Here is a 12623-nt window from a genome sequence, read left to right as displayed (position 1 = left end):
CGCTAGTATTGGTGAGGCCCTGGTGTTTGCAGAGCACACAGTTTAGTGGCAGTCTGTCCTGTACCCGTGGGGAGTCCTGTGATGTGTGGGAAGGGAGGGAAGCATGAAAAGTGTCTCGTGGGAGGGAAGCAGAAGAGGAAATGAAGTTCCCTTTCCAAAAACATAGCTCTGATCCTCTGCCTCTCGCCTTGCAGCCGAGCTCACCTCCGCCTGTGTCTAGAACGCTTAAAAGTTCTGATACCGCTAGGACCAGACTGCACCAGGCACACAACACTGGGGCTGCTGAACAAAGCCAAAGCACATATCAAGGTAAGAGCTGCTTTTCCCAGCTGCTTTCCATCTGGTCTGTTGGAAGTACAACTCAATCACTCACTCTTGCTGCCTAGTGGTAAATCTGTGTTGAAGGAGACTAACACCTTTAGAAAAAGGAAAGAAAGCATTGCCCCCTTGGTTAATCATTTATCATTACTACAAGCCACATTGTTAGAAGAGTCCATAACGAAGTCTGTTAACAACAGAAATGATTGATTCGGAGAGCAGGGGTCTTGTTTGGTATTGTGATCAGTTGTTGACAGCAGCAGCTCTTTAAAGAGATACATGTCTGCTATGGTTGAGTGACTGCAGTTTGATGGGAAATGCAACTTTTTCTGATGTGCTAGTGAGTTTCCACTGCCGAAACATTAATCCAGCCCCCAAGAGTGGCTGGCTTCTTGGGGCTTCATCTGTGATCCTGCCGGCTAGCCCAACACTCTTTTTGATTCACTTCTGGCAAAGGGAAGCATTAAAAGGAAATGCAGCATTGTCTGTATTCGGGAAAAGGCTGAAATCCCTTGTCACAGCTCAGGATGGAGGGAGGGAGGGAGAGTGGCGAAGGAGAAAGAGCCCTGCCGAAGGGGCAGAGTTAGCCTGCAGTGACTCCCTTCTTATGCGATGTGCTTGCCATAGGAAACAAAGAACAGTGCCCTGGTAGCTTGCCCAGCTGTGATCAAAGAAATCTGTAGTATGTTACGTAAATCACTTATTTAATAAAAAAACCTGTTTCTGAGAAATTCTACTAAACCATGCAGCGAGGAACACGCAGCTTCCAGGACATGTTTTTGTGTTACGGTGGATCATAACAAATACTGAATCGGTTTGTGTAAGGGAATTGGGGCCCCTTTGTGGACAGATTTGGTAATGCAGCTGGCTAACCCATGTGGAACAACCCATGTGCTGCTACAGTTCAAACAGTTTCCATTAGAGATGCTGTGTCCTCAAAGCCTTTTTATGCCAATGTGTATGATTTAGCAAGACTTGTGAACTGGCAAAGATATGAGGAGATGGCATGGTCACTGGACACTGGAAGGCAGCTTGGTTCAGTGATCTTTTGCAGCATAAATCCTTCTGGAACCTGGGAAGGTCTAAGCAAAGCATGTGGCTGGGCAACGGAGGTGGGAGAGAAGGAGAAAAGGATGAAAATAATTCTGGAATCATATTTGAACTTGCCAGAAACTTGAAGAAGCTGAGAGGAGAAGCCAACACCAGCTTGAGAACCTGGAACGCGAACAAAGATTCCTAAAGAGAAGACTGGAACAGCTACAGGGTCCTCAGGAGATAGAGCGAATACGAATGGACAGCATTGGATCTACCATTTCCTCTGACCGCTCAGACTCAGAGCGAGGTGGGTATCGCTGACCTAACAGTGAGTCCACAGGACTCTGAGAGGGGGGAGCATGAGATCCATCCATTTTATGTCTCTCAGTTACCCCCTTCTCTGTGGGCTTTAATTAGTATTTAAGTCACTGATTGTATGTATACACAGGGGTGCACGCACACACACACACACGCACACACACACACACAAATATATATTTTACTTTTATTTTGTGTCAGTTCTGATTAAGTCTGGAAGAAATGTTATTGTTGACTCGAGCTGATTTCTGCGGCGTTTAAAGTGACAGATTCTCTGAACAGTCTCTAGAGTACCAAAATATAAGATATGAAAAATAACTGTCTGTTGTCACAAGCTAGTAACTAAATACCTGATAGTGTTCTGATAAGATATATGTTGTGCTCTTTTGTCTGCTCTATCTCTTGGCAGTACAAAGAGAAAGCAAGAAGATATTACTAGTTTCTAGCTCAGAAATAAAGGGTGTATCTGCATTAGTATTTTAGTACAGATCAGGAGTACACTTTTGAAATGAATCTCCTGATCATCCCTGCTTGGGCTGACAGCATGGAGGGGTTGTGAAGCCATTAGAGGAGGTTCTTTCTGGCTGAAACTAAACTAGATGTGCTCCATGTGCCGATGCACTTTCAATCCACAAGACCAGAACAGAATCGGTCCAAAGTAAAAACCCTCTGAACTGGGGACAATGGGATCCCGACACCAGTTGTTTCAGTGTGTAGAGCCATGCTACTTGCTAATGCAGGCATAGCTGGGGTGTGTTCCTCATCCTGGACATTTTCTGTAGAGGGTTTAGATGTGAGTGGAGCAGATGTTGCAAAGCAATATCCAGCTCTTCAGTCTGTCCAGTGTATTTCATGTATTGGGCCTACCATGATATAACCAAGCAAACAGAATCAATTAAATTGCCTCTTAAAATTCCTGGAATCTTTCTAAACTCCCCTGTCCATCCCCAAGCTTCCCAGACAATTATTCTCCTCAGTTAAAACTAGATAAAGATGATCTGAATGGCTAACGATGAATTCAGATTATTTTCTCCTTTGAAACATCTCTGCTGTAGGTCCCAGTCAGGCACAATAGATGGTTTGATATTTACTGATAGACCCAAGCATGTTCCACACTTTGAGTTTGAGCCTGCAGTTTAAAAAAAAAAATCTTTTTGGAAAGTTCCTAAATGCTGTGGGAATGAAGATATATTGAGTGAATAGATCTTTGCTTTCTAAGTTTCTCTTGAAAATAAGGTTTAAGCTCTTAAGTCCACTTAGCATCTCCTGCAAGTAGTCCCAGATCCCATGGTAATGCATTTTAATGCCCTGTATGAGTGATCCCAGCTTTGGCAAAGTGGTATCATGCAGGTAGCATGTTACGGGGGTAACTTCATGCTCTGTTTTCTCTGTTGCCCTCTGTTTTATGCATCTCTTTTTGTTTCCATCACTGGGGTAATGGAGCTCCAAAGAAAGAGGTAGAGTGACAAGTTGAGTGCATGGTGTGGCCCACTCATGCTGGCAATGTGAACTGCATGCTGGAGGAGTCAAAACCCTTAGCTGAGTCCCTAAGAAAATCTCTGAGCTGGTATCTTGTGTTTTTATAAAGCATGTCCACAGTTTATCCCACTTCAGTGGAGACTGCTGAAAGCCTTCTTGCCTGTTTGCTGCTTCATCCCTGACTGGGGAAGTCACAGCAGCTCAGTTGCATGAAGGGAGCAGCTGGGTTTGGTGGTACTAACCTGTGTGTGTTTCTCTTATTTCCCTTTTTAGAAGAGATTGAAGTGGACGTTGAAAGCACAGAGTTCTCCCATGGAGAAGTGGACAATATCAGCACAACCAGCATCAGTGACATTGATGATCACAGCAGCTTGCAGAGTATTGGGAGTGACGAGGGTTACTCCAGCGCCAGTGTGAAGCTCTCGTTTGCTTCCTAGAACCAAGTGAGATGACAGTGCAGGGCGAATGATTTCACTGGGGTGATCAAGCTGGGTCCTAGATGCCAGTATCCTCTTTCAGAAATGACATGTTGACAGCTAGTCCCGGAGAGACCTGTAAATAAAGCCTTTTGGGTAAAGGAAGCCTCCACAGAAACCAAATATGTGTTCATTTGGTCATGTTACCAATCCCAATTCCTGCTGGCAAAAAGTTAGACCAAACCCTAGTCCCTTTGAAGTCAGTGATGAGCTATCCATTTGTTTCTGTGGGACCTGGATTTAGACCTTAGTGATGAAACACTTTGTTTTGCCTTTATTTGTTTGAAAGAGGATACTAGAGACTCATCCCTCTCTTTCTGTCATGAGATCTGAGAATTGTCACAATTTCTTATATTGCATTCAGATTGAACAACCTAGTTTAGGCCCTTCTGAAGAGCTTTTGTGGTCCTAAAAGGACCGTGTCCTACAGTTAATCACAATCCAACACTGCTGTAATTTGCTAGGAAGTCTACGAAGGCTTATGTAGCCTAGGAATAATAACAACAATAATGACTATGGTCTCRTTCTGTGCCCAGAGGGAGAGGGGCAGCAAAGAAGTATGTTCAGGAGAGAACACCATTCAGCTCAGCTTTCTGTTGGACATCATTTAAAAAGCAAGTACCTCTGATGCGTGGCTAAAGCAAGGGGTACAAACTTGTAATCTACCAGCACATCGTGGGCTGTGTCGCAGCTTGGGCTGTGACACCGACAGCAGATCTCCCAGTAGACGCGTGCTCATACTCAGGCACACAAACAACTGAGGACAGAAAGAAACCAGCACATGAGAGAGTTGATATGCCAGAACGACAAGCCCAGATACTGAGCCACTATGACCTTTTTATTTGAAGAGATTTTTTGATAAAACATTTGTAAATGTGTTGGGAGGGAAAACACCCCAAGTCTGACATGTCTTTTTAGAGCTCGTCCATACGAAACCTTAGATGTCTTTTATATGAATTAATGCCATGAAAAGATCTCTGTTTTGATGAAGCACTTGACCCAATGAAATGCAAAGATGCTTTTTGCCATGCACACAACGGATGAAGGCTGTGCTAGCTGGAAAAGGCCAGGTTTGGTGGGGGTTTCTTCGGTTTTCTTTTTAGAGTCATTCCCTCTGCTGACTTCTGAAGTTCCAGTCCAGTAGTTAACCTAGTTAAGCTCAGCACGTCTCTCATGTTAATGTAATGTTTTGACTGCACGTCCTGTTCCCAAGGGCCTTGTCATCTTACCTGTGCAGGTGCTGTTAAGAGCTATTGTATCGACTGTTTGCTAATTTTCTGGGAGCCGAGCGTTCTAACCTGCACTTTGAGGGCTTTGCTTTTTTATTTTTGTCCTTTTAATGGCCAGGATTATTTTGTTTTCCAAGTTTTAAAAACCTTAATAGAGTCCTCACCTATGGCATTGTTTGAAACTTTGTATATCTTTAAGTAATTTAACTACCCCTCATTACTAAGGAAAAAAGAGGAAAAAATGCTTTATAAAATTCATAACTTATTGCTGATCTGAATGGGTTGTTAATTTCAGTCCTGTAGATTTTATTTTATTGTTTTAGGTAGGGTTGGGCAAAAAGAGGTAAAATAAAATAAAAAAATAAAGACAACTATATTTAGCAGTGCAGTGGAATTGTGTTTAAATGTTAGCATATGGTTCCCCATTAAAGTAGCACTTTAACGCCATTAAACATTTCTGTATCTGAAATGAGTTGTGTTCTTCCATCTTGGTCATTCGTATCACTCTAGCYGACACTTTGTTCTTCTTGTGCCTGGAAAAATGTGTTGCACTTTGATCCTGTGATGAGATGATGCTGAGCAATCCTGGTGTAGATTTTTGCGTTGTGATAAATTGCCTATGTTTAAGTATTCTGATGTTACTGAATCTCCCCCACTGTCCTCCAAAATGTGTCATCCCCCATGAGAGACAACAGATACCATGGAGTAGAGGAATAATGTTTCCCTGGCTGTGATGAACTATTTTTGGTGTGTGTTTTTTTTGTTTTTTTTTTGTTTTTATTAATTTGTTTCTTAAGCCTGGATCAGGTTGCTACTGTTTTCACTTGTGCGTATGTAATACAGTGGTTCAGTACATCTGTTCTTCTCCCTTCTGGGAGGTAACCTAGCAGGAATAGGAGTCTGCCACAGACTGTCCACAGCTTGAGCTCTCACTCAACCAACAGGGCCTGAGGGTTCTGGAGGAAGAAACATCCTGGGTTTGAGCCTTTCTAGCAAGGAGAGAGCCTGTGTGTATAGAGCTGTAGCTTGCTGCGCCCCTTGTCAGTGACCACTGCCCTGAGGAAGAAGTCCCTTGGCTAAGGGGATGAGCACTGGTAACATCACTGTCTCCATAGCTGCCAGTTTGGTCAGTACAAGGATTTTAAGCTGCTTGGATTTATTCTGGGGTCCAAATAATCTCTGGATGACACAAGCTTGGGAAGTCTTCTACTGCAGCACTGAAATGTGGGAAACTTTACCTCTAGCCAGGCCTGACCTATTTATTCGTTATTATTCTCCTTGAAAGTGTTGACTATTGGCAGCCCTGGTGCTGAGCGGTTGAATACCAGTGGGACTTTTTTGTTTCCTTCTTCCTCTGCCTCTTCTGCAGCTGTCCCAGCACTGCCTCCTTCCTGTTACTCCTGTTTGTTTTAAATGGCCCTTGGGAAAGAACACAATTGAGAAATCCTGAGATTCAAGGAACGGGGAATGGCTCTGTTCTCCTGGTCAGTATATAAGTCATGTGTATATGGTTGGAATAAATATGTCTAAAAGGAGTCCAAAATGCAATCATCTGTATGTTCCAGGACCAGTCTGATATTTTCTACCTTTTCTAGGAAGGTGGACTTGAAAGGTTCTGGATACCTCAGGTCCAGATACTAGAGGAAGCTGTTGCAGGGAGAGAAATGAGCTTCCACCATAAGCCACTTGCCTTACTGCCCCACTAGCATCAATGTTCCAGTAGGGAAGAGGACTAGGATTAAACCAAATTTAAGTAAGAGCCTTTATAATAAATCATAAAGACAAAAGGTTGGTTGGTCTGGTGCTGGGGGGTTCTTTGTGGTTTCTTTGTTTCTTTTGACTGGCTTTTGGATAGTTTCTTGTATGATAGTAGCACTTCTCCAGCTTTTTAAGGTTGTTCTACCCTGCTTTATTGCTGCATTGTATTCTCTGACCTTTCTGATAAACTCGCACCTCTGCGCGGTCTGTAATGCTAGTCACGTTTCCATTTGTTAGTCTAGACTGTTGCACTGGAATGGTCAAGATGACTAATTGGCTCCCAAAAGTTGCTTTAAATTACTTTTAGATGGAAGTACAGGCCAATTAGTTATGGTTATGCAGGACATCAGTTAGATGATCATAATAGTTCCTTCTGGTTAAAAATGTATGAATCTTGTGAATTGTCCCCATTGTGACAAGCCAGAATAGTCCTATCTGCCAGATCTGCTTTAAGATCATGTCAGCTTTCAAAGTTGCATCAAAGTTTCTCCTAGCCTCTCTGGAATTTTGTAAAACAGAATGAGGATCCAAAGATGCAAATCTAAACCCTTGAGGGTCAAGTCTCATTTTTCCTTTGGAAGCTGACATGGTCCCTCATGCTGCTTAACTCCAAAAGAGCCAGTAGAGCAAGTCAAATTTACTGTTTCTTGCCATTCCTTGGAACTGAGAAGTGCTCACGGAAGCTTTCTTTCTCTCTCCTCTTCCTTGCTCTGATGCTGTTCTGGGAAAGAAGGAACTTTTCCAGTAGTAACGCAAGTCCTTTTCATTGTTGCCTACAGGTGTCTAGGTTCACCCAGAGGGGAAACCTTTATGTTCTTTACGTGCCCATCTAAACTGAACGCATTAGGAATTTTGTCATACACATATGGGCCACCACTGTGTGAGGATCTAGCAAGAAGACAAGCTGAGTCACAGGTGTATACCTGGATGCCAGCACACCTTGCTCCTTCATCTTGTTCCGCCTCCCCATCCTTCTGCCTCTCTTTAGGGGGGTTAAATATGGGAGATATTCCAAAAATTCTGTGTGCATTTATAAGAACAAGAGAGATGTAGAGAGTGATCACATAGTTCTTCACAGATYTGTTGAGCCTATAGGTATAGTCTAAGGTAGAAGGCTGTAGAGAATCCATGCTGGTATGAATTTCCATAATCCCACATTTAGGATTACTTTGTCTTAGTGTTGTCCTAAAAAATAAAATAAAAAACAACTCTGAAGACTTTTTTTTATATGTTGATTTTTCATTTACTCTGAAAGATTGAGATTTTGGAAGAATGTCTCTGTTTGGTGCCCAACTCCTGAAATTTTTTAATATGAAGCTGATGGAGTTGAGATCAAGCCTAGACTTCAGTACTAGTCACTCTAGCCTGAAAAATATCAGGGAGTACTGGGCAAGTGTCGTTTCATGATAAGGCCTCGGTCCTTACCTCATCAGAGCATCTCACAAAGGCAGCTTTGGGTTTACTGAAGAACCTTCTCTCCTTCTGCACCCATGTGGCCCAGGCYGCGTGCCTGTAGGCCAGGACGTGTTTTGGAGGGGACACGCAGTTCGGCATTGCCTCTGGAACTGGGAAGGGCAGGAAGTCTTGACGTGTAGCTTAGTTACAGAGACTGAAAGCTTACCTAGCTCATAAGAGGTTGGAGACCAGCCCTTGGTATGTCTAATTATTCAGCCAGAAAGCCCTTTTTGCTGCCATAAGTGCAGCTTTGAGCAGATGGATGTTACCTTGGGGATGTTCTCCCGTGGCGCCTTTCGTGGTACCCTGCAATCCCTGCAAAGAAACTGTGGAGGGCATTTGTGCTGCTGCGGCCTCGTATCACTCCTCTGCAAGTGAAACACTTCGCTCCCAGGCTTCTCCGCTGTGGCCCTAGATGTCTGCCCATGAGATCAGCTCTAATTTCATCTAGAATAACATTTATTCCCACCATGTGGTAATTCGGGCATGGAATCACTTTTTTGTTTTATCTTTGCAAAATAGAGTGAGGTGTGATTTTTATTTTTTTCTTCCTCCCCTTCCCTGGATTTGTTTTGTGCATGCTATTATTTTTGCAGTTTATTTTGGTGTTTGTAGCATAACAGAAGCTCTAAATCTATCTTCTGCTTAGTTTTACAAGAATACGGTGACTTTTCTTGTAAACAGAATCTGATGTTCTTTCTGTAGGCAATTTGGCCCTATAATAAACACACACACAAGCGCATACCCGCGTGCACATATAGCTCCCTCATAAGCTCATTCTGGCCAGGCCTCCCCCTGTAAATTAGATCTCTGATGGGCCCTTTTGCTACGGGCAAACCCATTAAAAAGACCATCCAGCATTTTCCTTCTTTTGACACGAGTGTATTACAGCATGTCACCTTGTGTCTGCAGACAAGGTGGAGATGACTATCTGGCTGCATTAGTCATGGTTATCCTTAGGTGAGTTGTCACCTGAAGGTCATTTTAACGTCTGTTCTATTAGAGGCATGTCACTGACGGCAGGTGGTCTCAGATTGGTCTGTCTCATGAAATCTGTAGGTCACTAGAAGTGGGGTTAACTATACGTACGTAGTGTTTTCCAGATTCTGGCATTGGCTTTTCATGTTGTTTGTTTGCTAAGATCTGTTTCTGGACTGTGAGCTCCAGCCCCCCGGCTTTTCTCTTCTTTGTCCTCCTTTGCTTGCTGCTCCCTATTTGTACTCTACGTTTTCATGTTGCCCCATTGAAATGGGTGAAATATTTGGTTTTTTTGGCTTCAGTGGAAGTGGTATCAGTTGTGTGCACTAAATGGAGAAGTCTCTTTTTCTTTTTTTTTTTTTCCCCTCCAGGATCATAAGTTTTTGTTAAATGTTTCCTGGCACCAGCCCTAGACCATCGGAAAGAGAAACTTGGGTAACTTCCTGGAAGATAATGGTAAAAGTCAAGATTTCATTCTGAGCCTAGGGAGATGGTGGTAATATTTTTAAAAAAATAATTCTGTAAACAACGGAATTAATAGCCAAGATTTTTTCCTGGGGCTGTGTCTTGTAGACAGGTTCCCTGGTGAGTGAGACGCTGTGCTCTGAGCAGTGACCGAATCTTCCCAGCATCCGAGGATGAACATGGGGAGGAGAGTGTGGCTGACTTTGTACCTGTGTTTTTCTTTGGAGCTGCGTGCTGCATAAGGCAGGCTAACCGAGGATAGCGCACAAGGACTGACGCCTGCCGCTCTGCGCCTTTCCTCCTGCAAAGCGGACTGATCCGTTTGTTGGGCAGAGGTAGGAAGAGAGAGGCTGTCGGTGCTATGGCTGTGGTACTGACTACTTAGTGTTTCGGGTTCCTGTTGCGACGCTGCTGTGTTCGACCAAAGCCGAAGTCGTGTTGCAGCTCCGAGGACGCGCCTGGGAGCACGTTCTCCTCTCAAAGAGCGGCTTTGCCACTCGTGCCGAGGGGCTTGGCAGCAAGGAGCGATGGTGGGTCTGAGGCCCCTCCAGAAGGTGGGAGGACCGGGAATTGCCGAGCAGCCTCGCTGGACGGTGGATGCGTCCTCTGTGATGTGCCCGCTTGCGGTGCTGAAAGGCTGGGTCACGCCGTGGCGCTGGCCCGATTGGCGCGATGGAAAGGGGCCTTTCCTGGRCGGGAGCTGCAGGCTGGAAAAGCTTGCGTTTGACAGGGTGAAGGAGGGACAGCTGGGAGGCAGCATACACTGATGTTGCCTGTAGCGCTTGGCTAGTTGGGTCCGTAAGAGATGTTTTGGTAGGTCAAAGTCATTTTCTTTCAGAATGTAATTTTCTTTCAGAAATATTTTCAGTGCTAAGCATGCTAAAAGGGCCCTTGGTAGTATTTAAGTTGCTTCCTCCTACAGCGCAGGCAAAATTCAGCCCCTTTGGTTGTAGCACCCACGTGAGGCCCAGAGGCAGAGTTGTGGTGGGAGGAGGCAGCTGCTCTCCTCTGTTCTGGGCTCGGGGAGGCAGCGGGAGCTTCAGGCTTTGCAGGCAGCTTTCCCGTGGCTCCGTAGCGCTGCTCTCTCACCCTGTGCGGCTGGATGTTGCCCTCCTATAGCACAACGGGAGCCGAAGCGGGTGTGAAGGCAAGGAGGAGTGGGGTCTGGCAGCTGAGCTCAGCCTGCAGGTGTTGTCTGGCAGATCCTGGCCCACCAAGGCAGGGGCTTACATGAACTTTGTCCGTTGGGATTCTCCGCTCTTAAGTAATCGGGCCAAATGCAAATCCATGCAGCTGCTTAAAGGGACGCTATGCTGCCCTCATTGGGACCACACAGGCAGCAGAACACTTCCCAGCGTGGCCTGCTGCTTTCGAACACCCTGGTTCCCAAAGCAGGCTAGTGGGGTGAGCTGGTTGATTTGGCCTTGAGCAAGTCATTCAACCTCTTGGTGCCTCTGTTTCCTTACCTGTAAAATGTGGACTGTAGTCTGGTGCGCTACAGCCACGCAAGTGAGGCTTCACGCTAATATGGCACTTTCAGGAAGTAAAGCAAGGCACAGGATTAAATTTGGTTTGTCCTCAGCTAGCCATGGGAAGGTAGGTGGCTTCAGGACACTTCTGGGGAGCGTAGAATGGCTCTGAATGTGCTCGCATGCTGGAAACAGCGTCAGCTGAGCAAAGAAATCAAGCAGCGAGAGGAATGACGATCAGCGGCTCTGAGCACTAGTAATAATGCTAGCGCTCACCTCGGGGGCGCTCCCAGCTTGGAGGTTTCTGTCTAAGGAGAGCTGGGACGCTCCCTCRTACTGTGCTGAATGTAGCATCTATGCATCTGGAGGACACCATGGCGCTTCCTGTTTCCTTCCAGTAAGCAGTGGCTCAAGCTGCCTCCTCTGARGTGTTAATTAGAGGTAGTTTGAGAGAAGCCAGAATTAGCATTCATCTGTTCTCCCCCCGTGATTCCCAGTGAAAGATACGTTGGCCCGAGAAGCCACTCTTTGCATGCACGGTTAGCTGTAGGACAAATTCACCCCCTCTGTAATGTCCCATTGAGTTCGTGAACGTTACAGCAGGGCTGCACTTCAGCAGGGATTAGTTTTTATCTTGAGGGACATCATTGTGGCAAAACAGGGTAAGCCAGCAAAGGACTTTTTAAATTGTTTTATGGTGGTTTTAACATTGTGGTTGCTAGTCAGAATGTACACAGACTTAGTTGTATTACATTACGAAATAAATTTGACTTGGRCTACCAGTGATTTAGCCAGAGTTCAATGTAGCTAAGGCTAGGAAACTCTTTCCATTTAACTTCCCCCCCCCCAAAAAAAAAAAGACTTGTCTTAAAACAAAGAATTGTTTGGGATCTCCTCCTTTCCCCTTTGATGGGCTTGACTGGGAAAGTAAAAGCTGTTGCCTCTTCTGAAGCAATGGCAACTGTACAATATAGCACTTACTACCTTATAGACCACATATTAAAAATGTAGTGATTAAACCATAGCATCAATTGTACTTCTCACTGAAAACTTCTCACTGAGCAGTAACATCACCTTTCAATCTAGGCGAGAGCAAGATGTTTCCAGGCCTATTCTGTCAGCATCCATCCTAGGAAAGCTTTGTACTTCTCYGTGGACTGGGGAATCCTTGTGAAGGAAGCTCAGCTTAGAAGGACCATTCTTTACAAAAGGAAATTATGCGAATGCTTTTGTGTAACACAGCCTTCATCCTGACTCTAGGTTTTGACATTTCAGTAGAAAGTTGCTTAAACGGGTTTTAAGTTAATGGGTAGCTAGTTGAATTATATACATTGATGTTTACCATAGTTCTGATGCAGCTGCCCCTCCCTGTTTGTAATATGAGATTAACTGAAGCTTTTTGGAGCTCAGATAAAGCCTGGACAAATTGCAGTGGAAAGAGCATCACCAGCTGCGAGGTAGCGACACTTCAGTTGGGCCTGGCTGGAGCGCATTTCGTGTTAGCCCATGCTTTCTGCGAGCGTAAGCAAGACATACAGGAATTAGGTGATGATTGTTTCACAAAATACTGCTGAAGTACCGATTCAAGCTAGAAGAGCGTCAATGGGAAATACATGATTTTTGCTATTCTTTTTTTTTTTTTT

At 44.7% G+C, this 12623-nt stretch overlaps 1 protein-coding gene and 1 long non-coding RNA gene across 6 annotated transcripts in view; one reads left to right on the top strand and one right to left on the bottom strand.

The window, feature by feature from the left end:
* The window catches only part of MXI1 (MAX interactor 1, dimerization protein), a 48829-nt gene extending 43505 nt beyond the window's left edge, over positions 1-5324 (top strand). For 4 of the 5 annotated variants that reach the window (XM_026069585.1, XM_026069587.1, XM_026069586.1 and 1 more), the window contains 3 exons: positions 195-309; positions 1489-1660; positions 3424-5324. In XM_026069585.1, the coding sequence (XP_025925370.1) occupies positions 195-309; positions 1489-1660; positions 3424-3587 (451 nt within the window). In that variant the 3' untranslated portion in view covers positions 3588-5324. Of the gene's footprint in view, positions 1-194; positions 310-1488; positions 1661-3423 lie in introns of those variants that run through there. The other variant, XM_026069589.1, reaches the window with a different exon arrangement.
* LOC112967915 lies at positions 4452-12617 on the bottom strand. The gene is made up of 2 exons (XR_003254172.1): positions 8039-12617; positions 4452-7798 (listed from the first exon to the last, which is right to left on the bottom strand). It is a non-coding gene; the product is annotated as an uncharacterized LOC112967915 (long non-coding RNA).
* Between the last annotated feature and the right edge of the window lie 6 nt (positions 12618-12623).

This window comes from Apteryx rowi, unplaced genomic scaffold, assembly GCF_003343035.1.
Source record: "Apteryx rowi isolate R43461 unplaced genomic scaffold, aptRow1 scaffold_3, whole genome shotgun sequence".
Taxonomy (NCBI): Eukaryota; Metazoa; Chordata; class Aves; order Apterygiformes; family Apterygidae; genus Apteryx; species Apteryx rowi.
This window is presented reverse-complemented; position numbering and strand designations above follow the sequence as displayed.